This window comes from Antechinus flavipes, chromosome 4, assembly GCF_016432865.1.
Source record: "Antechinus flavipes isolate AdamAnt ecotype Samford, QLD, Australia chromosome 4, AdamAnt_v2, whole genome shotgun sequence".
NCBI lineage: Eukaryota > Metazoa > Chordata > Mammalia > Dasyuromorphia > Dasyuridae > Antechinus > Antechinus flavipes.
The window spans coordinates 131,836,972-131,863,445 of NC_067401.1; the positions used below are offsets into that span (position 1 = coordinate 131,836,972).

Genomic DNA, 26,474 nt, shown 5'->3' on the forward strand with positions numbered 1-26,474 from the left:
CTCATTTGATCCACAAAAATGTCCCCAGAAGCAGGTGCTTCTCTATTTTATAGATAAGGAAGTAGAAGCTAAGAGCTCGTAAGTGATTTATCCAAAGTCACACAGTAAGTATTTAGGACAGGATTAGAATTCAAATTTTTCCCACTCCAGACACCTAGTTCTATCACCTGCACTGCCTAGCTGCCTAGTAACAACAAGGTACTAAGTACTAACTATGTGACTTGACTCAAGTAATTGGACTTTTCTGAGCCTCAATTTCCTTATCTGTCAGAAGAGAAGATTATATTTTTAGGTCCTTTCTAAGTAGACATCTATGATTCCTTTTTTTTCTGTTACAAATAAAATTGCTAAGAATATTTTTATAGATATGGTTCATAAGATTGTAGATTATAGCAGGCCTTTTAAAACTTTTTCCTCTCCTTTTGCAACTCCTTTTTAGCAGAGAAATTTTTACATAATCCTAGGGATATAAGTATATTAAATAAGTACACAAATCAAACTTTTACTGATTATAAATCATAATTTTGTGACCCCCACATTCACAGCCACTGGGATTGTGACTAACAGTTATTATTAAATATTATAGATTATATAAATTATTATTATTATATAGATTTGGAGCTGAAAGAGAATTCAGAGGCAGACCATGGAATCTAAAACTCTTATTTTAACAGAGGAGGAAACTGAGATACAGGGGAATTAAATGATTTGCTCGGGAGTCACCCAATCAATAAGTGTCTAAAGTGAGATGTGAACACAGGTCTACCAACCTCCAAGTCCAATGTCCTATTCATAATATCACAACTTATTTTCTACTTTTATAAATAACATTGTTAAGCTATAGTCTTAGGAATGAGATCCTTGGACCATAGGATTCTAAATTTAGTGCTAACTTGGCAAAGCTAAGTTTCAAATGTAGGTCCTCTGACTTCAGATTGAATATTCTTTCTACAATATTATAGCTTTCTAACTTAGTCAACTGGCATTTATTAAGCACCTACTAGGTGCCAGGCACTATTCTAAGTCCTGGGAATCTAAAGAAAGGTAAAACAAACAAAAGAAAACCAATTCCTGTCCGTCAGTCTAATGGGGGACAACATGACTATGTACAAGCAAGATACAGACAAAGATAAATCAGAGATAATCAATGATGGAAAGGTACTAACATCAAAAAGCATTGAGAAAGACTTCTTGTAAAAGGTAAGATTTTAGCTGAGATTTTATTGAAATTGGTGAAGTCAGGACAGGAGACAGAGAATTCCAGGCATGGGGAAAATCAGTGAAAATGTCAGTGAGAAGATGGGAGATGGAATATCTTGAGGAATAGCTAGGAGGCTAGTGTCATGGGACTGCAGCAATATGTGTGTGTGTGTGTGTGTGTGTGTGTGTGTGTGTGTGTGTGTAAGGTATAAGAAAACTGGAATGGGTTTTAAAGACCCATTTCTTCTATATTTGACCCTAAAGGTAACAAAGAGCCAGTTATTGAAAAGGGGGAAGTGATCTGGTCAAATCTGTACTTTAGGAAGATGACTTTATAACTGAATGGAGGCTAGGGGGTCTTGAGGCAGGGACATCAACCAGCAGATCACTGCAATAGTCCAGGAAGGAGGTTTGCTGCCAGACTGCCCTCTCCACAAGATTGTACCAGTTTACAGCTCTAGCAAAGATGTAAAATGCCTGTTTTACAACAGCCCCAAGGATATTGATCTGTTTTGTTTTTATAACAAATTATTCTTTCTTTTCCCTCAAATTTTCTATTTGGCAGCAGGGAAGCAAATGAGAACAGGGTTATTTCTTCTTCTCCAGGGACAGTGGGAAAGTAAACTTCCCCTTTTCAATCTCAAGCCCCACGGGAAGGATGCTGGATATGGAACTCTGCCATAGTGTGAGGGTTACAGAAGCCAGAACCCTACTGTGATGCAAAGACAGTGACAGTGGGAAGAGAACTCATACCTACTCTGATGTCAATCATTCTTTCTCTCTCCCTTTTGCCCTGGCAGCTTCCTTGTGCCCCTCACCTGCCTCTAGGTGCCATTGCCCTCTACCCATGGACACAGGCTTTTCCCTCTGACTCTGGCCAAACTGGATGACCAGGGCCCCCCAAAGGGACACCTGGATGTGCCTGAGGCAGCTGCCCTCTGTGACGCCACCACTCTCACTGGTGACTGGGGGATAAGTCTATGTGCTGGGGGCGGTTTATTGGAAAAATTTCAAAGGTGGGAGGAGATCACTATTTAATTCTGGAATCTGTTATTTCCCCATTATGAGGTACCATGACAGAGGTTCAGGGGGACAATCCTTGGGGAATATCTTTTGGGAGTTCTGATGGGATGCAGTAGGCAGCAAAATGCCTTTCTCAAGTATATTGCAGGATAATAATAAAAATGTAATAACATTAACTATGTAATAATAATATTTCTGTAACATTTTAAGATTACAAAGTGTTTTCCTTGGAATAATCCCATGAGAAATTTAGCACAAATATTATCACAATTTTACAGATGAATAAACTGAGGCACAGAGAAGAAGAAATAAATATTTATTGAGTACCTTTAGAAGACATAGGAAGTTTTAAGGGAGAGGCAGATAAAAGTGTAGAGGGACAGAGATGGTGAGCTTCAGGAAGCAAGGTGAGGGAAAAGAGTCAGCAGCAACCTGGGAGGAGGGTAAAAATCAGGGGCTCTGCAAGTGTTCTTTCTCTCTCTGCCATCTTTCTAATTCCCCTTTTCCTTCTGCCAGAACTCTGTAATGATGTACCTGAGGTGGAGATCATCACCCTCCTGGGGGAGCAGCTGCCACATTACAAACTTAGAGCTGACTCTGTCTTTGGCTATGAACATCATGATTGGATTCAGACTCCAATGGTACCCCCTGATGTCTCCAGACACCTGACACCCAACCAGATCCAGGAAACACTGCAATATTTCTGTGAGTAAACATTGGCCATACTTGGGCTCAGATACTCGTATTGGTTTAAATCAGCAATTAATCAATCACTCAATTGATAAGCACTTATTAAGCACCTACTGTATTAGATTCTGGGAATATAAAAAATAAAAATAAAAATGACACAGTCCCTCCTCTCAAGGATTTTCATTATATAAGATAGTGTCATTGTGAAAATTTGTTTGTTTTTTTCACTCTTTGGGCTGGTGTGACTTGCTTCTGGGCTGATAGAACCTAGGAAGCTATTTGCAAGTCTTGGTTTTATGTATGATTTTATGAGTTCCTTGAGAAGAGAATTAGGTTGGAATCTGGGGAAGACAGAGCAGAAAATTAGAGAGGGTTGGAATTGAGACCAACACTAAGGGAAAAGGGAAAACTCCTGACCTCATGGTCAGGCTGAACAGGAGAGGGTAGTTAATCGTCTTTGCTGAGGCTTCCTCCATAACTGGATCTTCTTTATTTTCCTCCCCGCCCCCACCCCAAGTCCTGAGAAGAAGCTTAAGACTCTTAGCCATAATCTGGAGACTGTCTGACTCCCACCCCTTCCCACCTGGAGCCACTTGGACTTCTGCCATGTACATTAAGCCCAGGATTCCCTAGTCTATTCAAGGAGCCCAGAGAACACCCCCAGAATCCTTTATACTTGGAAGGTATGAAAAGAAGAAGAGAAAAATGCTGGACTCGAAAACTCCATTTCTCTCCAGAGTAAACTCTTTTCTTCTTAAAGACAGTTATTTCTATGGATACAGACGGACAATCCCATCTCTTTATTGCCAATGTTCTAGATTCATAGGTTGGACTATTCGGGCCATCTTACCCCTGAACTGTCCATCCTCTTTAGAATCAAACATTCCTTTATTTGTTATTTAAAGATCTTCCTAACCTGGCTTCTTTTTATTGTTCTTTTCCTCACGCTATACAACATTGGCCCACCTGTATGAATCACTTCATTTCAAATCTTCCAAGGCTTTATCATAGTTGTTCCCTAAGTCAGGAATATGCTGTAAACAAGATGCAGGTTATAAATAGAGTACCCACAGCTGTGGACTGAGGAGCCCCAGCTAGGAGGCTGGGGGTAAGCATAAAGGTAGCTGAAGGGTCCTCCATCAGTTCATCTGTCAGTGAAGTCCTCACCCCTATCTCTTCACCTATGCTCATTCATTTTTGCTGATTGCCTTTCAATCAATCAACCTCCTATATGTCAAGTATTGTGCTAAATGCCAGGAATACAAAAACAAAAAGGAAAGACCCTGTATTCAAGTAGCCTGAATCAAATCTCACCTACTCCAGGTGGCTTCCCCAGTTTCCTCCAGCTGCTAAAGCCTTCCCTTTTCCATCTCTTTTATCTACTCTACCTTTCTTATGCTTCCCTAGTTGTTTACAGGTCTTCCCTAAGAATGTGAAGTCCTCTCTGTTTTTGTTTTTCTTTGTCTCTCTGGTGCAAGTCAGAGTGGTGGCTAGTTATTGTTGCTTTGGATCCCCTTGCCCTGGCTCAGGCCCGAGGCACAAACCCTACAACCTTTTAGGGGAGCACAGAGACTCCTCAGGAACGCCTGGGAGATGCTGTTCAGCTGTTCCAGTTACCCTATGTCAACTGAAAAGTTTTCCATCCCTTAAGCTGATTTCAAGAAGTCAAGTGGAGCCACAAATCCCATCTTGGAAGAATTAGAGCTAGAGAAAGGCCTGCTTGTCCTTGGCCCTAGTGTCCTCCTAACTCTGGCAGGGCTTGGGGCCAGGGAAAAATACTGTTAACACCATCCCCTCCCCAACATTTTATTATAGGCCAGATCAAATTACATACAGTAAACAGCAAGGGCAATCTTGAAGCGGAAAAGATGTAGGCAGAACACCCTCTCCCCCACTCCCCCCATTCCTTTGATGAAATAGAAGTTTGTAGGCTGGAAATGGGTATATGAGTTTAGGTTTTTTTGCTCTGTTTTGTTTCAGTACAAGTTAGGTGCTCCAGATTTGCTATAACCTGGTGCTACTTTTTTCCTGCCTCCCCCCCTTACCCCTTACCCCCATTCTCCTTCCAACCCTGTTGGTTTTACAAAGAAGCAATGCTAGCTGTCTAACTTTGGTGACTTAACATCAAAATGCCCACAGATCCTTGTTTCTCCTCCCCAGCCCAATTGTGTGATCATAGCTGAAACGACCTCCCTCCTTTTACAGAGAAGGAAGGTGAGATCCAAAGACTGGAACAATAATAATAATAATAAATAACAACTAACATTTATATATTGCTTATTCTGTGCCAGGCACTGTGCTAAGCGCCTAACAGTTATCTCATTTGATTCAAAAACAGACCTAGGAGGTGTTTTATTATCATATTCCTTTTGCAGATGAAGAAAATGAAACAAGTCAGACTTGCCTAACATTACTCAGCTAGTCTCAGGTCATATTTGAATTCAGATCTCCAGCTGTTCTATTCATTGCACCACTGAGTTGCAAGCCTGTGTTTCAAAGCCACCAGGTCCTGCCATTGTGATTCCAGTAATCTTTTCACCACCCCACTCCATGTGTCCCCGACCTGGCTTTGTTTTTCAGATCCATTTGGGGGAGGACCTAAGGAAAGGAAGGCCTCCTTGGGGGGTCCTTGGTGTCCTCCTTTGGGCAATGAGGTCATTGGAGTAGATGGCCTCTGAAGTCCTTTCCCGCTCTAAGTCTGTGAGCTTTTGAGAGGTCCCACCTTCTTGTGTCTAGGCGCACTCGCACGTGTCTTTGGAAGGGGGACGAGCAAGGAAAGGACTCAGGTGTCCTCTGCACCTGCAATCCCAGACTGTGTTGCTTTGGGCTAAACCAATCTGGCCAGAGAGTTGGAGAGAGACCAATGTGGAGGGAGGGGAAAGGCAGTAATGCTTTGGATGCCGAATAAATCTTCTCAGGCCCTCATCTTCCTCCTTGCTCCCACTGGTCTCAGATCCTTACCTTGGAAGATCCCAGTTTGGTCCCTATCTGGAGCAGCGGCAGCCAACTCTCTGCTAAAACCTGGTCTGCCTCTCTTTGCACATCCCCCTCACCCCAATCCCCTCCCCGTCACGTGGTATGGATCAACCAGGTGCTATAAACAAGACGCAGGTTATAAATAGAGTGCGCAAGGCTGCGGGCTGCAGAGCTCGGGCTATGGGACAGCAGAGCCGGAGTCCGGCAAGCCAGGGGGTCCTAGCTCAGCGCATCTCTCTGTTAGTCCAGCCTTTGCCCATCCCTCAGTCGCCCCACCCCCAAATCTTCTCGGGGACGTGACTCTAGTGCTCTTGGGCCGCGTGGCCGCGGAGATGGAGGGTCCGGTGTCAGTAGAAATCTGGAGCAGCCCGGCTGCGTACTGTACCGGAGGGACCGGCTCCGAGAGAACCTCGGAGCTGCTCATCCGAGAGCTGGAAGAAGGTAACGGGGACCCGAGAGTCTCCAGCAGGGAGATCGGGGAGGGTGGGGTAAGGATGCCCAATGAATGCGCATCCTTGACTGGCAACTGTTCCCTTCTCATTCGAGGTCCGCAGTCTCGGACATGTTGAATGCTATAGGTTTAGAGTTGTTGGGAGGATCGATTGAGATGTTTGTAAAGCGCTTAGTACGGTGCCTGGCACATAGTAGGAACTCAATACACGCCTATTTCCTTTTCTGTAGCATCTACCTCTTCTCGGTGACCTCTAGTTACCTGTTCTCTGCCCCTACCTGGCATTCTAATAGTTGTATTCCCCCTCTACCTGGACCGAGCTGCCCCCTTTTTGTATTCTGTGGGGAGTATTTGCCCCCCCCCCCCAGCAGATCTATGGACTTCTCGTGCTTCCTCTCCCTCCCTTCCCTTCCTTCTCCTCCCCACCCCCACCCCCACATCCCGAGTGAAGCAGGCGCAGTGTCTAGGTTGGGGAACGTGCTTTCAGTGCGAGTCCTTCTGAGCTGGACACTTCAAAAGCCCCAATCTGCTGCTTAGCCATTTACATGTATGCTGTTTCCTTTAAAATGCCTGGAGAGGGAAGGGGGGAGGGCAGGGGTCTTCTATCTAGGTCAGGTTGGCTTCTCTTCTCACCACCCCTCCCCCCTTCCTGGCATAGATGGGGAGGGGACTTGTGCCTTGAGCCCGGGCGCTGGTTGGGGCTATGAGAACCCTGCCTGCCTTGCCACCCATGTGGCTGGGGGGGCAAAGCTGAGAAGTGGTGGCGAGAGGGATAAAATAACCGGATCCCAGCAGAGGTCTCTGGCATTAGAGATGCCACAGAATTTTTCTTTTCCTCACTACTCCGATGGACATCTCCCCCTCCCTAATTTTAGTAAGGGGGACTAGAAGAAAGGCTATGCTAAGGTCAAGAGGCTCTTATTTAATGAGACATTTGTGGCAATTAATATCAATTAGAGGCTGATGAACTTGACAGGGGACCAGGAAGGCGCTAATTCTTAGAGGCTGGGAAGGAAGGTTGTTTCATTCTAGTGGACGTGCGGGTCTACACATACATTCCCCCAGCCTCAGGCTCATCTCCGGGGCAACTGGATAGCCAGGCAAACTGAAGCATCTTGGAATATCCCACTTCTTCCAAAAATATTTAAAAACAGAAAAAGCAATTAAAATATGGGGGAGTGGGCCACTCCATTATACTTCCGAGGGGGGAAAGCCAGCAATTGACTTATTCTTCTCTACCAGATCAACCCTCTCTTTTCTCCCTTCCCCACCCCCCACTTGAGAAACTGGGTCAAACCAGATTTTCCCTTGGAAGTGGGGAGGGGGCGTCATCTCTGCTGAGCAGATGTAGAATGCTTGTTTGGAACTGGGGATTTGGGTGTTTTATGAGGGCAGCATGAAAGCCCATCTCTACTATCTTCATTTTTACTCCTTTAGGGGAAGGTGGAAAAATAAAAGTGAAACTATATCGACGTCCCCTGAAATCTCCCTTCTTTCTATCTCATGTCTTTTCTTTCTAATACCTGCAGTACTCTGCTCGGACAGAGTTAGCCAAGTTACCAAGACCTATCATGATATTGATGCTGTGACCAGCCTACTGGAAGAGGTGAATATATCCCCGTGTTTCTGCCCCTGTCATGATTTTGTTCTACCTTACATTTTCCCACCATCTTCCCAAGCCTCCAGTCCATCAGATAGAGACCACACCTCATTCTCAATTCTGAATGCTTGCTGGGGAAAAAAGGGTCTAGTTCTTAATGTCTTCCCTCTGGTACATACCTTTCTGAGGTTCTTAACTGTCTGTCTGACCAGGTGGTGAATCAGGCATAGGGTAAAGGTAGGACTAGAATTGTGGAATTGTTAGAATTATAAAGAGCCTTAACGACTCTTAAATAAGAGAAGGAGAAACTGGTGGGGAGAAGCAGTTTGTCCTAAGGGCACATAAGCAAGTTTGGGGCAGAGCTAGGTAGATCGGGTTTCTTGGTTCCTAACCAAGGGAATTAGGATTCTTTCTATTAGAACTGTGGTTCTCAAACTTTTTGGTCTCAGGACTCCCTTTAAACTTTTAAAAGTTGAGGACTATAAAGAGTTTTTGTTTATGTGGGCCATATCCACCAGTATTTACTATGTTAAAAATTAAAACAGATAAAATGTTTCATATTTATAAAACTTAAAAAAATTACATGTTGACATAATATTTTTTATTTTTTGTTGTTTATTTTTAATGCACATGTGCTTTTAATGCACATGAATCACGTTGGAGAGAAAAATCAGACCCAAAGGGAAAAACCAAAAGAGATAAAAAACCAGAATAAAGAAGTGAACATAACATGTGCTAATTTACATTCAGTTACCTTAGATCTTTTTCTGGATGCAGACTTTTTTTTTTAATATTTTATTTTTTGCTGAGGTGATTGAAGTTAATTGACTTGCCCAAGATCACACAACTAGGCAATATTAAGTGTCTGAGGTCATATTTGAACTCAGGTCCTCCAGACTTCAGGGCCAGTGCTCTATCTATTGCACTATCTTGGTGTCCCAACAAATTTTTTTTTTTTAAAGGAGCACACTTTTAAAATTAAAAAAAATTTTTAATAGTATTTTATTTTTCCAAATATATGCAAAGATAGTTTTCAACATTCACCTTTGCAAAACCTTGTGCTCCAAATTTTACTTCTTCTCCTCTCCTCCCCCTCTCCCTAAAACAGTAAGCAATCTGATAGAGGTTAAAAATGGCATAAAGTTTTCATGAAAAATATTTCCTCTCAGAAAAATTATTATGGAGAAAAAATTTAAAGGTAAAACTGTTTTACCCTCATTTTCAAATCTTCTTAAGATCTTCTAGAAGATAATTGAATTCTCTTATCTGCTGCTGCATTCAGTTTAATCCAAATGTTGTTTTGGTTGGCTATGTGAAGAAAAAATGGTCTCACACAGATAGGTACTTGGAAAAGAAGGAGTATTTTAATAGACAAATAACATCATACTATTATTATGGAAATAATTTTGATCTTGAAATTTTGAAAGGAATTTGGAAGGCCCTTGGGATATCATAGTTCCACACTTTGAAAATCTCTGTATTAGACCACACTGCTTTCCCCAGCCAGTCTGAATTGTAAAGGCCCCCACAGGCTGCATCTTAGGCAACATTCCTCACCCTTCTAACTGCCCTGGACTAACCTCCTGACTAGTTGAACCCATAAAAACTTTTCTCTCCTTCTCTCCTTTTTCTTGGCCTGCAGAAAGAACGGGACTTGGAGTTGGCAGCTAGGATTGGTCAATCTCTGCTGAAAGAGAATTGCTCCTTGTCCAAGCAGAATGAGTTACTGGAGGAGCAGCTGGAGTTGGCCAGGGAGGAGGTAAAATGGCCAGGGCCTGGGCCCTTCTCAGGATTTTCTGTATACCCTTCTCCTAAGGGTACCCTCTTGCCCCTCATGTCTTGTTGACTGCCTTGTAATCCATCCCCAGATTGTTGGGATTTCCTACCGTGCTCCCTCCTTGACCCCCATTCCAAAGTCGTGAGCTATCCTTCATCTTCCTTATACTTTCTCTTTTCCACCCTCCCCAGATTGCCCAACTTCGGCATGAAGTTACTATGCGGGACAATCTCCTCCATCTCTATACAAACACTGTTGAGGAAAGTGAGCCCTCCAGCGCCGCCCGTACTCCGTGAGTTCCCAGGCCCTGAGCCCCTGGGTCCTGTTCTCTGCACTCATTCTGACCTTACCGTGTCAGGCTCAGATGATCCAGGACGAGCTTTATGGCATGTCTGAGAGCTGAAATCACTGGGATCCCTTCTTTCCACCTACCCCAAACTAGAATCATTGGGCAGAAGATATCACATCTGGCAGGGGGACCTAAAAGACCAATTTAGTCTAATTCTCATTTTGTTGTTGTTCAGTCATTTAGGTCTGTCAGACTCTGATCTCATGGACAAGTCCGTGGGATTTTCTTGGCAAAGATGCTAGTGATTTGCCATTTCCTTCTCCAATGTGTTCCCATTTTACAGATGAGGAACTGAGACAAATAGGGGTTAAGTGATTTGCCTAGTAAATAATTCTCAATTTAGCAATAAGGAGATAAAGTTCCATAAAGAGAAGTGACTTAAGATCTCACTCTGGGTTAATGACAGAATTGTGTTTGTTTAAGTGCCTTTGATGCTATGACTGGGGACAGCTTCTGGAATTCCAGTTTCCTTTTCTATGAAATGAAGAGACTGGACCAGCTAGTTTTGTTTTTTTCTTCTGTTCTTGCTGCTCAGATTTTCCTAAACATGTATTCCATAGAGACAAGGATTTGATATAGGAGATTCTCAGATGAGGAAGCTGAGGAGCACCATGGATAGGGTGCTAGACTTTGAGTCAGGAGGACCTGTTCAAATCTGGCCTCAAACACTTACTAGCTGTGGGACTCTGGGCAAGTCACTTAGCCCTTTCTGCCTCAGTTTCCTCATCTGTAGAATGAGCCAGAGAAGGAAATGGCAAACCTCTAGCTGTAAACTCCTGGGTGTCACTTAATCTGGAGGCTTCCGTTTCCTTATTTGTAAAATGAGCTGGAGAAGGAAATGGAAAACTGATCTAGGATCTTTGCCAAGAAAGCCCCTGAACAAGATTGATAATGACTGAACAATAACAATGGGGAAACAGTGCAGACTGGGGCATCCTCTCTGCAGTTTGTCTTGGTTGCTCAGATCTTTGAATGGTTAAAAGGCTTATCTATATCAGAGTGTTTCATATGTAAGACCAGTCCTATCCACTGGACAAGGGAAGTCATGTCTCTAATCCCATGGTTCCCCACCATTGAAAAGCTAGCTCTCTATATTCTGAGGAGCAATGTATGTGCACCTGGAAGCTTGTGCTTGGGTTATAGAGGGCCCCTTTTCCTCACTTTCCCCTCGCTGATCTTCTTCCTTTCTCCGTCTCCCCCCACCAACCAGACTTCGCCATTGTGATTCCTCAGCTTCTCTTCAGCACTGTATCCAGTTGGACACCCTGCAACAGAAGCTGAGGGGTCTGGAGGAGGAGAACCAGCAGCTTAGGCTGGAGGTGGGACATGGGCCTTTGTGTTAACCTGGGAGAACCGGTAGCTTTGTCTCTCTATTGGAAGGGGTGGGGGGAGATCAGTTTAGCTAGCTTTTAAAATTTTTAATTTTTCATTGTTTTCCTTCTTGTTACTCCTCAGACTTCCTAAACTTGCATGCCATAGGGACAGGGACTTGATATAGGAGATGAGGAAGTTAGAAGATGCAGGGGTGCTAATTAATGGTTGTGGGGGTGGTTGTAGTGCAGAAATGTTCATGCTCTTTTGCCTCTCCTTTCTTCCAGGCCAGCAGCATCGTCACAGAGACCTGCCAGTATGAGGACCAGGAGCAGCAGCTGATGCTGGATTGTGTGGAGCAGTTCTGTATGTAGCATGGAAGCTGGGTGTGGGTGGCTCTTCCTGGGAGGCTGCCTCTGGGTTATGGTACTATTCTCTTGGCCATTATTTGTTTGGCAGCTAGGTGGAAAGGTGAACTTGGAATTGGGAAAACTCAAATTCCAATTTGGTCTCAGACACTTACTTAGCTGTATGACCCTGGACAGATCATGTCACTTTTTGGCCTCAGTTTCCCCATCTGTAAAATGAGATAGTAAGTAACCCCTCATAGGGTGGTTGCATAAAGATCAAATGACAAAATGCTTTGCAAATTGAGAAATGCTATATAAATGCTAGCTATTATTATATTATTACTTCTTATTTAGTCTTTTAATCATGTCCAACTCTTTATGAGCCCATTTGGGATTTTCTTGGCAAAATTACTGGAATAATTTGACATTTCCTTCTCCAGCTCATTTTGCAGATGAGGGGAGGTAAGTAGGGTTAAGTGACTTGTTCAGGGTTACATAGCTAGTAAGTGTCTGAGATCAGATTTTAACTCTTGCTGACTCCAGGCCTGGCACTCTATTGTGCCATCTGGGTGCTCTGTATTATTATATTATAGGTATCATCATCATCATCATCATTAATATTGATGATAGCTCACATTTATAGAAGGCTTGATAGTTTAAAAAGGCTTTCACAGACTTCCTCTCATTTGATCTTTGAAACTACCCTTCAGGGTAGGTTGTGAAAGTATTATTATCCTCCTTTTATGGGGACATTGAAGCTCAGGGTTTAAAGGCCTTGTCCCAAATTAGGTAGTGAGTTAAGTGGCAATGTCAGGATGTCAGCAGATGCTCTGATTCTTGATCCAGTTTCTTTTCTATTGGGTCATGCTATCCCTTTCTTTTTTTCCTCCCAGAAATCAAGAAATAATCTTTACCTCAGATCCCAAACTTTTTGTTTCTTTAAAGTTATTTTAATTTATTTTCTAATTAACAAAGATCTTTTCTTTCCTTCCCATCTCTTTTTTCTCTATTTCCAAATGTGGGAAAAGTAAAAGAAGAAAGAAAAAACAAAACTTTCATAATAAATGTATTTACGTCAAACATAAGCAAATTCCCCTATTGGCCATATCCAAAAAGCTGTATATTCCATCCAGTACCCAGTACCTCTTTCTCAGGAGGTGGGTAGCATGCTTCATTATAGATCCTCATAAAGAATGGTTTGTGAAAGGTTTTTGAAGTGTTTTGTCTTTACAATATGGTGGTTGTGGTTGTACAAATTGTTCCACTGGTTCTGCTCCCCTGGCATTTGATCAGTTCACAGCATGAATTTTTCCAAATTTTTCTGAAACCATCCCCTTCATTATTTTTTTGATGGCACTCTTTATCATATCATATTTGTGCAGACATTCCCCAACGAACGGGCTCCCCCTTTCATTTGCACCTACCAAAAGTGTTGCTGTGAATATATTGGTCTTTTTTTCCCTCTTCCTTTGATCTCTCTGGAGTAGAAGCCACAGTGATATGTGGTTTAGTAACTTTTTGCCTCCTCCCTGAGTCTTTTTATAAGGGCGAAGCTGAGCTCTTCACTAGCACAGTGACAGTGAGATCTAATCAGACAACAAGAATGTTTTGAAAACAGACTATACCCCTCGCACCATAAATCCCTTCCGTTTTTTTTAGCTGAGGAAACAAAACTACCATACACAGAACAGAGAAGGGCTCAGTGCCAAACAAAATGCTTTGCTGAGAGTTTCAGCCAGAATTTGGGAGAAGACCTGCTTTCTGGCTTTTTTCAGGTCTCCGCTAAAGTCTTACCTTCTTCAAGAAGTCTTTTCTTAGAGTTTTCCGACTGAGAATATCTCCAGTCCACCCTGTATATCTCCTGTTTGTACTTAGCACGTTGACACCTCCATTCAACCTTGAATGCCTTGAGGCACTGGTGATTTTCTATCTTTCTTGGTATCTCCAGCATTTAGCAAAGTACAGTACATAGTAGGCCATGCATAATAGATTGTTGACTGAGGACTGATATACCAGAAGGACCTGAAGTAGTTCATGAAAAAGGCAAGTCATGGGTTTGAAAGACAACCCCCTGCTCCTTCTCCCACCAACTACCAAATTTTTATTTTTAAAAAAGTGTACATACATTACCCACATATGTAAATACACACATATAGGCAAGGTTTTAGATGCTGATTCAAAGACAAAAATGAAAAAATCTTTTTCTTAGGCATGAATTATAGCATGAATAAAATAGAATACAAGGCAGGGAACAACAGGGACAAAGGAGGGACTAGGAAACTGCTTGAGAAAAATTGGGTTGAGGGGAGAGTTCTGGAAACCCAGGTCCAATTTCTGCTTCTGCCATATTCTAATTGCTTCACTTTTGAGCCTCAGTTTGCTCTTCAGTTATGTCTCACTCTTGGTGACCCCATTTGGAGTTTTCTTGGCAAAGATATTGCAGTGGTTGGCTATTTATTTCCTTTTCCAGTTCATTTTACAAATAGGAAAACTGAGGCAATTAGGATCACACGGCTAGTAAGTGACTGAGAGCAGATTTGAACTCAGGGAAGATGAGTCTTCCTGACCCCCAGGTCCAGCATTCTGTACACTATGGGTCATCTAAGCTGCTTATTTCCTAGGTTTATAAGGTTTGAATGAGCTAATATACATAAATGTTCTGTTAAGCCTTAAAAATGTCCATTTCATTTATGTCACTGGGGTTTGGGGGTTAAGTGGAAAATGGGAGAGTGATTCCCCTCTATCCTCAGCGGAGGTGAGCCAGCAGGTAGCTTTGTTGACTGAGGAATTGGCCCAAAAGGCAGAGGACCAGGCCCGTCAGCAGGAGGAGATCAGCTTGCTTCTGGCCCAGATTGTGGGACTCCAACAGCGCTGCCGGGAGGTGAGTGATGCTCCCTGTCTCTCTTGGGGGAGATTCCCTCTTACTCTTGCTTCAAAGAACCTTTCAGGGGAAAATTGCATTCCAGGGAGGGAGCGGTGCAATCTGTTTAGATCGGGCAATCGGTACTGAGACTCTGGGACCTTGGGGATGGAGTGATGGTTCCTAAGCACAGGGGCTTTAGTGGTCCCGGATCATCTTAGTGATGGTGGTAGGGGATGCTGGGAGCTGTTGGCCCCAGGTAGTGACAATTCTTAGTTGCTTTCCAGTATGGGACTGAGATGGAAGAGCTACAACAGCATCTGACATTGGCCAAAGAGAGCCAGAGGAAACTTCAGATAGAGGTAAGGTCCCTTTCATCTCATCTGCTTATTTTTGACCCCTCCCCTCACATACAAAGAGTAGTTGAACTAAAGAGGAGAGCATATAATGCAAATGTTCTCATTTTATTAATCCCCACCCCCCAAATTTAGCAGCTTTCAACAAAAACATTCAAACATTTTAAGATGATGTTTAACAAGTTAATACTCACTATTTACTGTTTATTTCAGTGTCTCCCTCTGACTTCCCCTTTGCCCCGCCAAGGAATTTAGCTTGAACTTCGTTCCCATCAAAAATAAGCAATAAAATTATCAATAAAGGAAGCATTGTTGAGGTGGGTCGAGGACTAACCTTGGAGTCAGGAAGTCTTGCCTCTGACAGGTAGTAGGATATGTTTGACCATCTCAGGCCACTTTCTAACACTAAATTACAAATGAGTGTCCAGGCTGCATTGACTGAGGGGCTTTCCTTACCAGGAATTCCCCCAATGAAATCCTAGATCTGATGCTACCATTTTGCTGCAACTACTCTCTGCCCCAAGGAAAAGCTTAAGTATTTAAATATGAATAAGAAGAGATAAAAATAAAACTTAAACTAAATTATGAATGATTGCTTCTAAAACCTTGGCTTTTTAATTATCTAAAAGTTTTTGTATTTTTTGTTTTGAGATGTTACTTCTTAGATTTCTCCATTTCCCCACCCACCCCATAGTATCTTCTTACAGAAAGACAGTTAAATATGTGCAGCTGAGAGCACATTTAACATTGTTGTGGTTCTTTTTAATGAAAGGATGTGTTTTAGTTAATTGGTTATTTGAAAGTAGAGAACGTTTGGGCTTGTAGGCAGGAGGAACAAACTAGTTTCATTTCTCCCTTAGTCCTCAGCTTATGGCTCTCTGAGCCTTAAACTATTCTTAGACTATAAATTTTTTAAAAAATAACTTTTTATTGATAGAACCCATGCCAGGGTAATTTTTTTTTTTAACAGCATTATCCCTTGCACTTGTTTCTGTTCCGATTTTTCCCCTCCCTCCCTCTACCCCCTCCCCTAGATGGCAAGCAGTCCTTTACATGTTGAATAGGTTACAGTATATCCTAGATACAATATATGTGTGCAGAACTGAACAGTTTTCTTGTTGCACAGGGAGAATTGAATTCGGGAAGAAAAACAAAAATGCCAGCAGTTTATATTCATTTCCCAGTGTTCTTTCTTTGGGTGTTGCTGCTTCTGCTTAGACTATAAATTATGTGAATGAATTGATTTAATGAGGAATCAGGTTGGTCCCTGGTATCTGACCTGCATCATATTGAATTTTCTTCATTGTCATGGTGTTTCATTCTATTTTCTTCACCCTGGCACATAGTTGGTAATTAGCATTTACACTAAATGCTTGTCGAATGGATGTGTTGGTTCATACAAGACTTCCCATATTTTTCTGAATTCTTCATATCTCTTGTCTTTGTATTTCTATCCTTAGCTTTTAGAAACTTAATTGTGGCCCACAGTGGATACCAGCCCCCTCATTTTACAGATGAAACCTAGGGCTCAATGGGATGAAGTGAATTGTTACCAATTTAGAACTAGTGCTTCTGGGTTCAGCCTTTAATTTCTCTGTTCCTTCCTCTGCCTTTTATAATCTCATCCCAACTTTTGAAAGCTAGGCCCGTGAGAGGAAAAAGATCTTCCGTGATGGAGTACACAAATACATCAGCTTGTTCAGATGTCTAAGGGGAAAGCGGAAGTGGGAGTGTGGGGCAGGGTAGGGACCCCTCCCAGGGTCCTAACAATATCTGGTGTCCTCAGATGCGAGACCTACAAGAGAAATATGCCGAGTGTGATGGTTTGCTGAACGAAGCCCAGGAAGAACTTAAAAAACATCGCCTCCAAAGCCTGCCCAGTGGCACAGTTAGCCACTACAACAGTGTGTATAGCCTGCCGCTGGTGAGCACATAGCATGTACATCTTCCTTCTCCTCTCAGAGTCACAGCTAGTAGGGAGAATGCCCATACCCAGCATTTTTTAAAAATTTGATTTATTTACCCCATTACATTTAAAACCATTTTAAAAAAACATTTGTTTATAAGATTTTTGAGTTCTAGGTTCTTTCCCTTATCCCCACCCACAATGAAGTTTGTGAAGTTATGAAAAACATTTCCATAAAAGTCATGTAAAAGCAAACATAAATCTTCCACCTTAATGAAAATAAAGACCCTCAAGAAAAATACAGTTAAGAGAGACAAACAGAGATAGAAACAGAAAGAGACAGACAGAGACAGAGAGAATGCTTCAATCTATATTTAAACATAATCAGTTTCTTCTCTGGATATGCACCCAGCATTTTAAAAAAATTAAGTTAAATTAAATAAGTTTTAATAATAAGAATAATGCATTTAATTAAATTATTTTAAATGGACAAGTATTTCTTTTTCTCCCCCATCCTTACTGAAAACAGAAATGAAGCCCTTGAAACAAATAAACATTTGATAAAGCAAGAGAAATTTTCCTTTATGCATGCTTTTCCTCTGATCTCTGAAAGGGGTCTTTCTCACATCTTCAGGATTCCCTGGCTGCAGAGATTAAAGGGACAATGAAAAAGGAAAATGAGAGTCCATCTTCTGATAGCCGGTAAGCTGAGGGAAAGGGTGGGTTCTTGGATCCCAAACTGAAGTTGTCTCCAGTCTTCCAATTATGTTCTCCTCCCCCAACACAACATCCCAAGTCCCTCTTCTCTCTTCCCTTCCTACCCTTGTGCTTCACCTGAATCTTTCTCTTGCCCTCAATAACTGGGCAATGATCTGAGACCCTTCCCTACGTTTGAGGAGACAACGTTTCAAAGTTGTCCAATACTTTGCATGGTTCTTGGCGCACGGTAAGCCCTTGACTTGCTATTTGTCAACTGACCAGGTGCTTCCTCTGCTGAGAGACAGCTGGGTCCATTGTAGTCATTTTGTGGTGGTTCAGTCTCTCAGTTGTGGCTGACTTTGTGACCCCATTTGGAGTTTTCTTGGCAAAGATACTGGAATATGGTTTGTCATTTCCTTCTCCAGCTCATTTTGCACATGAGGAAATTGAGGCAAACAGGATTAAGTGACTTGCCCAGGCTAGTAAATGCCCGAGCTGAATTAGAAGTCAGATTGTCCCCACTTGGGCTGAGTGCCCTGTCTCTGTGAGACTTGGAAGGGCCTCAGAGGACATCTCGTCCAAATCATGAATTGTTCTGGTGGAGAAAAAAATCTTTGCCTAGAAACCAACTTTCTGGTGGGAGCCACAAGGGAGGCTGGAGCTCAGGTGATGAGCGTCTCTCTTCAGACCCGCTTGAGGAGTGTGACCCAGTACTTGTGTCCTACAGCAGACATTCAATTGCAAGAACCCTGGGTATCACCAGCTATGACTCACATGAAATCACTTTTTTAAGTTTGACACTGATTCCTTTCCCAGCAATGTCTGCATTCTTAACTTCCTCTGGTGACCACCGCTTTGTCAGTTGTGTCTGTAGGTGGTGGAGACAGGGGAAGCTAATTTAGGAGAGAAATGGTTCTTTTTGATATCCCCCAAAACAAACAAAACAAAACTTGCTCCTCCCAGAGAAGGCTTTTGTGAGTAGAAGCTTCTATAATCTATCAATAATAATATAATCCTTCCCAAATGGGCTTACTCCATTTCTTCTCTCTGCCTTTTGTGCTCACTGTTCTTCATGGCTAGAATGATCTTGCTCCTCAACTTTGCCTTCTGGCTTCCCTCAAAATTCAACTCATATCTCACCTTAATGCTAGTGCTTTCCTCTGAGAATAATACTTTCCATTTATGCTATTTAGATCTTGCATGGGTATGGTTTTTATTTTATTTTATTTTTTTAAAGTTTTTTTTTATTTTTCAAAACATATGTGTGGACAATTTTTTAACATTAGCCCTTGCAAAACCTTGTGTTCCAATTTTACCTCCCTTCCTCCATGCCCTCCCCTATATGGCAAGCAGTCCCCAATATATGTTAAACATGGTAGAAATATATGTTAAATTCAATATGCATACATATTTATACAATTATTGTGCTGCACAAGAAAAATCAAACTAGTAAAAAAAAAAGCAGAATAAAATGCCAGCAAGCAACAATGAAAAGAGTGAAAATGCTATGTTGTGAACCACACTCAGTTCCCATGGTTCTCTCTCTGGGTATAGATGGCTCTTCATCACTGCACCAGTGAAACTGGTTTTAATCATCTCATTGTTGAAGAGAGCCACGTCCATCAGAATTGATCATTGTATAATCTTGTTGCTGTGTATAATCTCTGGTTCTATTCAGTGTGCATGGTTTTTTGCATATTTCCCCACCATGAAGGCCGAGGCTGTGGTTTTTGTTTTTGTTTTTTGTTTCTGACTTTTCTTTGTTTCATTTATTTTTAAAAATTTTTATATTTATTTTAAATTTAATTAATTTTACTTTTCTCTGTATTCCTAGCACTTAGCATAGTGTGTGGTTTACTATTGCTTAATAAATGCTTGTGGACAGGTGACTGACTTTCACTTTTGCAAGTGCTCATTTCCTCAGTGTGAAATGGGCAGTAAAAGTCATTGTTGTTGTTGAGTTGGTTCTGACTCCTAGGAACTGCCAATAGGGCTGTCTTGGCAAAGATAATTTAATAGTTTACCATTTCCTTCTCCAATGGGTTGAGGCAAACTTGGTGAGTTGCCCAGAATCACACAGGTAATGTCTTGAGGTTGAATTTGAATTCTTTTCTTCCTAACTCCAGGCCCTGCTCTAACTACTGGGCTTCTTTTGTACAAGTAGTAGTATCCTGACTTTACAGTTGAGGAAACTGAGAAGGGATTAACTAAGAAGGGCTCAATTTGTCTGCCTTGCTCCACTTGACATAACAAAACCCTCCACCAGTTTGTGAGGATGATCTTGCAACTTTGCATCCCATCCCCTTTCTCCCAGGAACCTTCGCCGGGTATTTGAGACAGTGAAGGCTGTGAACCACGGTAGTAGGTCCCGGTCGGGCAGTGCCTCTCTTCACCATCCCCTTCCTGGCTCTCCCCCACTCTCTGTGGCTGGCAGTCCATCAGGCACCCCCCCTACAAATCGCCACAGCTCTGATGCTTCTCGTCGTGTCCTCCTGTAAGTACTTGGAAGTGCGAGGGGCTGAAAGGAGGGACTGAAGGGGAAATTCATGTGGTTTGGAGAAAAGAGGGCTGGAGAACCCTGGACCCAGGGGAGCAAGGAGAATAGTGATGGTGGGAATGGGTTCAGCAGATAGAAAGTAAAGGGAGAAAAATCCCTACTTGATGGAGTTCCTGTGTCCAATGTAAGGAATACCTGAAAAGAACCTTAAAGAAAATCACTAATATGGAAATATTTTACATGATTGTACATGTATAACTTATTTCTGATTGCTTACTGTCTCAGGCAGTTGGGAAAGGGAGGGACAAAAGAAAGCAAAACTTAAAAAAAAACCCCAAAGGTTAAAAACTTGTTTGAATATGTAATTGTGGGAAATATATAATATTACATCTATATTTTATATTCTATATTTTATATTCATCTCTTTATATCTGCCTTCCTATTTATATATCTATTTGTCTATTCTATCTAAATATCTATGTACATACTTTGTTTCTCTCTTTTTCTCTCTATTTATCTCTCTATCCATTTACTTCTGTTTGTCTGTCTCTCTGAGAAATGATGGGAGCTTACTGACTGATATCTGCCATCTTTCCTGGGCAGCCCTAGTGACTCGTAGCGAGGGTATCCCTTCAAGGGCCTGGCCTGGGGGGATGTCAGGAAAAAGGTACAGGCGATCTTACCTGGTTCTGGGTTCTTTTAGGTTGGAGGAAGCATCTGGTGAGGAGGAAGAGAAGAAGGTGGGTTGCCCAGGCACCCCCAGGAGCCAGGACCTGGCAGTGGCCCTGCAGCAGCTGGCAGCATGGCAGGAGGCTCAGGAGGCAGAGGCAGGCGTGGAGAATCTGGGCCAGGATGCGGAGAGTTCCAGCGGAGTGCTGACTCCTAATGAGAGTCTTGTGTCGGGAAGCTCAGATCCTCCTGGGGGCTCTATCTTCTCCATGGGCTCCCTCACTTACCTGCCTGACAAACTGCAGATTGTCAAACCGCTGGAAGGTAAGAGTGGGTGAGAGGGAGTTGGGGGGCTGGAGATAGCATCAAGGAGCCGGCCCTAACACTGTCCCTTCCGTTCTGGGACAGTGAAACTTCCTGTTACCATTGCCCTGGAACCCCGTAGCAGTGGTTCACACCTTCAGTGTTTGCACACTGGGCATTAGACCCCCTAAGTCTGACCTGGGGTCCAAAGTACCAGCCTGTGTATGACTCGTGTCATTTGGGCTCCAGTGGGTTGGAGGGGGGGCAGGATTAGCCAGAACCCACCGCTGTCTCATACACATCCATCCCCTTGTTGTCCCCAAGGCTCGGCGACTCTGCACCACTGGCAGCAGCTGGCCCAGCCCCACCTGGCAGGGATCCTGGATCCTCGCCCTGGGGTTCTGACCAAGGATTTCCGTCAGCTGGAGGTGGATGTGGAGAAAGTCTACACTCTTCAGGACCCTGAAGAAGATGAGGAGCCAGTGGCGACATCCATGGCCAAGGATAAGGCTCACCCACTATGTGAGTCAGACCTCTCACTTCTCCCTCTTTCCCAAATAAAATCCAAACCAGGAACAACTGAAAGGGAAGGGGAGATGAAAGAAGGATGTTAAATGGAGGAAGGATAAAGTCATCATCTCCCATTATTCTCTAGAATGTCTATACTTGAGTTACTTTTTTGTGCATCTGGCCAGAGGTGTTAGAGCTTTCTCCTGTAATACTTTAAAATAGGATAATGGCTCACATTTATGTAAAGAGAACCTTTCATATCTGTAAAGTTGCTTAATCCTGACAATGCTCCCCTGGGTTTGGCATCTTGGATGTTAGACCCAATTTACAGTAGATGAAATTGAGGATCAGAAGTTGCCAAAGAGCACATGTGAAAATGCAGCATCCCCAGGTGGCTGGTTCAGCGCTCTCTCAGCAGCATCCCTGAGTGCCTGGTCCAGCGCTCTCCCAGCAGCATCCCCCAGTGCCTGGTCCAGTGCTCTCCCAGCAGCATCCCTGGGTGCCTGGTCCAGCGCTCTCCCAGCAGCATCCCCGGGTGCCTGGTCCAGCGCTCTCTCAGCAGCATCCCTGGGTGGCTGGTCCAGCGCTCTCCCAGCAGCATCCCTGGGTAGCTAGTCCAGTGCTCTCCCAGCCCCTCCCAGCAGCATCCCCAGGTGCCTGGTCCAGCGCTTTCCCAGCAGCATCCCTGGATGGCTGGTCCAGCGCTCTCCCAGCAGCATCCCTGGGTAGCTAGTCCAGCGCTCTCCCAGCCCCTCCCAGCAGCATCCCTGGGTGCCTGGTCCAGCGCTCTCCCAGCAGCATCCCCGGGTGCCTGGTCCAGTGCTCTCCCAGCAGCATCCCCGGGTGCCTGGTCCAGCGCTCTCTCAGCAGCATCCCTGGGTGGCTGGTCCAGCGCTCTCTCAGCAGCATCCCCAGGTGCCTGGTCCAGCGCTCTCTCAGCAGCATCCCTGGGTGGCTGGTCCAGCGCTCTCTCAGCAGCATCCCCAGGTGCCTGGTCCAGGGCTTTCCCAGCAGCATCCCTGGATGGCTGGTCCAGCGCTCTCCAGCAGCATCCCTGGGTAGCTAGTCCAGCGCTCTCCCAGCCCCTCCCAGCAGCATCCCTGGGTGGCTGGTCCAGCGCTCTCCCAGCAGCATCCCTGGGTGGCTGGTCCAGCGCTCTCTCAGCAGCATCCCCGGGTGCCTGGTCCAGCGCTCTCTCAGCAGCATCCCTGGGTGGCTGGTCCAGCGCTCTCTCAGCAGCATCCCCAGGTGCCTGGTCCAGGGCTTTCCCAGCAGCATCCCTGGATGGCTGGTCCAGCGCTCTCCCAGCAGCATCCCTGGGTAGCTAGTCCAGCGCTCTCCCAGCCCCTCCCAGCAGCATCCCTGGATGGCTGGTCCAGCGCTCTCCCGGCAGCATCCCTGGGTGGCTGGTCCAGTGCTCTCCCAGCAGCATCCCCAGGTGTCTTGTCCAGCGCTTTCCCAGCAGCATCCCTGGATGGCTGGTCCAGCGCTCTCCCAGCAGCATCCCCAGGTGCCTGGTCCAGCGCTTTCCCAGCAGCATCCCTGGATGGCTGGTCCAGCGCTCTCCCAGCAGCATCCCCAGGTGCCTGGTCCAGCGCTTTCCCAGCAGCATCCCTGGATGGCTGGTCCAGCGCTCTCCCAGCAGCATCCCTGGGTAGCTGGTCCAGCGCTCTCCCAGCCCCTCCCAGCAGCATCCCCGGGTGCCTGGTCCAGCGCTTTCCCAGCAGCATCCCTGGATGGCTGGTCCAGCGCTCTCCCAGCAGCATCCCTGGGTAGCTAGTCCAGCGCTCTCTCAGCAGCATCCCTGGGTAGCTAGTCCAGCGCTCTCCCAGCCCCTCCCAGCAGCATCCCCGGGTGCCTGGTCCAGCGCTCTCCCGGCCCCTCCCAGCAGCATCCCCGGGTGCCTGGTCCAGCGCTCTCTCAGCAGCATCCCTGGATGGCTGGTCCAGCGCTCTCCCAGCAGCATCCCTGGGTAGCTAGTCCAGCGCTCTCTCAGCAGCATCCCTGGGTAGCTGGTCCAGCGCTCTCCCAGCAGCATCCCCAGGTGCCTGGTCCAGCGCTCTCTCAGCAGCATCCCTGGATGGCTGGTCCAGCGCTCTCCCAGCAGCATCCCTGGGTAGCTAGTCCAGCGCTCTCCCAGCCCCTCCCAGCAGCATCCCCGGGTGCCTGGTCCAGCGCTCTCCCAGCAGCATCCCCAGGTGCCTGGTCCAGCGCTCTCTCAGCAGCATCCCTGGATGGCTGGTCCAGCGCTCTCCCAGCAGCATCCCTGGGTAGCTAGTCCAGCGCTCTCCCAGCCCCTCCCAGCAGCATCCCCGGGTGCCTGGTCCAGCGCTCTCCCAGCAGCATCCCCAGGTGCCTGGTCCAGCGCTTTCCCAGCAGCATCCCTGGATGGCTGGTCCAGCGCTCTCCCAGCAGCATCCCTGGGTAGCTAGTCCAGCGCTCTCTCCCAGCCCCTCCCAGCAGCATCCCCAGGTGTCTGGTCCAGCGCTTTCCCAGCAGCATCCCTGGATGGCTGGTCCAGCGCTCTCCCAGCAGCATCCCCAGGTGCCTGGTCCAGTGCTTTCCCAGCAGCATCCCTGGGTAGCTGGTCCAGCGCTCTCCCAGCCCCTCCCAGCAGCATCCCCGGGTGCCTGGTCCAGCGCTCTCCCGGCCCCTCCCAGCAGCATCCCCGGGTGCCTGGTCCAGCACTCTCCCAGCCCCTCCCAGCCCTGGGTACTACAAAGCCTCTCCTCTCTGACACGCACTGTCCTGTCTGTCTCATTGTGTGCCTGATCCTGTGTCTGTGTGATTCTGCTTCATGTACCATCTCTTCCGTGAAATCGGTCTTGGCGTGGCTTGTGCTTTCACTCTATAAGCATCTGCTGAGTGCTTTCATTCTATAGCATCTCCCTGTGCTGGATCTGGGGGCAGGGATGAGGGATGGAGAGCCGGCTCAGACGCAGCTCATTGGGGCTAGGGCCTGGGCAGCGTGGGCAGCGTAACTAGGGGAGAAGCTGATGACTAAAAGCGTGAGAGAACGTGTCATAGGCTGAGCGGACGGATGCTGAGGAGGAGCCCAGGAGACGAGTTAGTCAGGGGACTGTCCAACCCTTGGCTGTGGCTGTACTCTGCCCCATCTCTCCCTCTCATCCTCTCATCAGTGGGCCGCTCAGTGAGAATCTGAGGGAGTGGGAACATCTTTGCTCATGGGAAAAGGAGTGTGAATGACCCCACCCCACCTGATGTGTCTTTCCTCTTTCCTCCAGACCCCTCCCTCCCCGTGTGTGTTAATCCCACATTTCCTGTCCCCTTCCAGTGTTGCACTCTGTTAACAATCTCCCCCAGACCCCAGCCACCTACACAATCACTACCGGCCGCCTGGTCTGCCCCTCCTCCGATGTCTCCTCCGATACCCCCAGGTAAGGCAACTGGTGCCTTTAAAGCCTTGTTTCTCCTTCCCAGAGACAAATCCTTTCCAGAGACCACAAATGGGGCTCTAGCGTCTCTTCTTATCCCCTGCCTTTTATTACTTTCTTCTTGTGAGTTCTTTGCTATTTTATGAGTTCTTCTCCCCCCTTTTTCTTTCTTCCACAGGCTTTGCCATTCTGCCACCCCCTGCTGCAGTCCCGCAGAGGGCCTAAGACCCATCCATCCACCACCTTACCAGACTCTGCTTTGTCTTCTGAAGAAAGAGGGCATGTCTGCTGTCCCAGAGTCCCCATTTACACCCCTGCATCCAGACAGGAGAAGCTGGCCTCTAGGAAGCTTTGCTCTATCCAGAGAACTGCCTCAAAATGGGTGGGGGGCATCAAGATGGAGTCAGGGATGGGTTGGTCAGGAGACCACCAATGGCTTCAGCATCAATTTGGTACAGAAGCTACGGCAGCTGGGGCTGGACTGTGTGGTGGCCAGAGGGGCTTCAAAGAGATGGAAAGTGGGGACTTGAGAGCCCCCTGGCGCTGGCCCAGCCCCAAGACAGGGAATAGGTTGACAGAGAGCATCCCTTGAGGGTGTTTTTGTTCGGGGTGGCAGGATGGGTCTCTTCCCTCATCCTCGCCATCGCCTTCATCCTGTTGCTGAGAGGCAGCTAAAATAGAGTTTTGATCCCTTTCCTTCCTCCCTCCAACCACACCCACATACACACGCATCCCCCCGAGTCCCACCTCACATCTCTACTTGCCACATGCACTTTCTAGGACCTGGCACTTAGTTTCTCTGTACCCCCATCCTCTACCCCCCTAACCAATTTAGTCTTGGTTGTAAATAGAGGTTAATATTTAATACTGTGATGAGGAAGTCTTGAGTTTTCATACCTGTGAATAATGTAAGATAGCAAGACCCTAATTCCTTTCCCCTGGATTCCTTACCCACCACCCTATTTTTTTTTAAAGCTTTCTGCTCTAAAAGCTACCACTGTGTACATGCGCACTGCTGGGGAGAGGTAACTAAGACCCCTCCCCACCCCTTGCAATCACCATATGGATGCTCATTAAACTCATCTTGTGGACAGTGGCTCAGTGCCACGCAATAAACGGTATGACTTAGGTGACTGCCCGAGTTCTGTCTCTCTGGAGAGTGAATGGTTTGGGAAGCTGGTGAAGGGGAGGGAAGGAGTTCTTTCTAGAGCTATAGAAGCTTGAAACGAGGAGGGACCTTCGATAGGTTACACATAGAGAGAATTGGGAGCACAGCTTGAATCAGAGCCTTAGGGCCCCTAATCTAGTTTTTTTTTTTTTGTTGTTTTTTGGGTTTTTTATTTTTATTTTTTGCTATCTTACCTCTTCATGGATTTCTGCTTCTGTAGAGAGGCAAGTACAGCTTTTTTGGTAGGGAGGAGGAAGAGTAGAATGGGGAAAGAGGGAGAAGGGTTGGAGGAGCGTTAATTGTCTTTTACTTTGCTCAGTATAGTGTAATGAATGCTAGTGTTGAGTCAGAAGGCCTCAGATCAAATCCTGGTTTTGTCATTCT

General features: G+C 45.5%; 1 protein-coding gene across 1 annotated transcript; it reads left to right on the top strand.

The window, feature by feature from the left end:
• Positions 1 to 1,098: 1,098 nt before the first annotated feature.
• On the top strand, positions 1,099 to 26,055 carry HAP1 (huntingtin associated protein 1). The gene is made up of 17 exons (XM_051996617.1): positions 1,099 to 1,158; positions 2,029 to 2,161; positions 2,740 to 2,928; positions 7,870 to 7,946; positions 9,583 to 9,699; positions 9,909 to 10,009; positions 11,277 to 11,385; positions 11,665 to 11,743; positions 14,478 to 14,608; positions 14,875 to 14,949; positions 16,730 to 16,867; positions 17,484 to 17,551; positions 19,863 to 20,042; positions 20,749 to 21,038; positions 21,342 to 21,539; positions 24,823 to 24,925; positions 25,101 to 26,055. Exons 1-17 carry the CDS (start codon positions 1,099 to 1,101, stop codon positions 25,450 to 25,452), a joined length of 2,400 nt encoding a protein of 799 aa, XP_051852577.1. The 3' UTR covers positions 25,453 to 26,055.
• Positions 26,056 to 26,474: the final 419 nt, after the last annotated feature.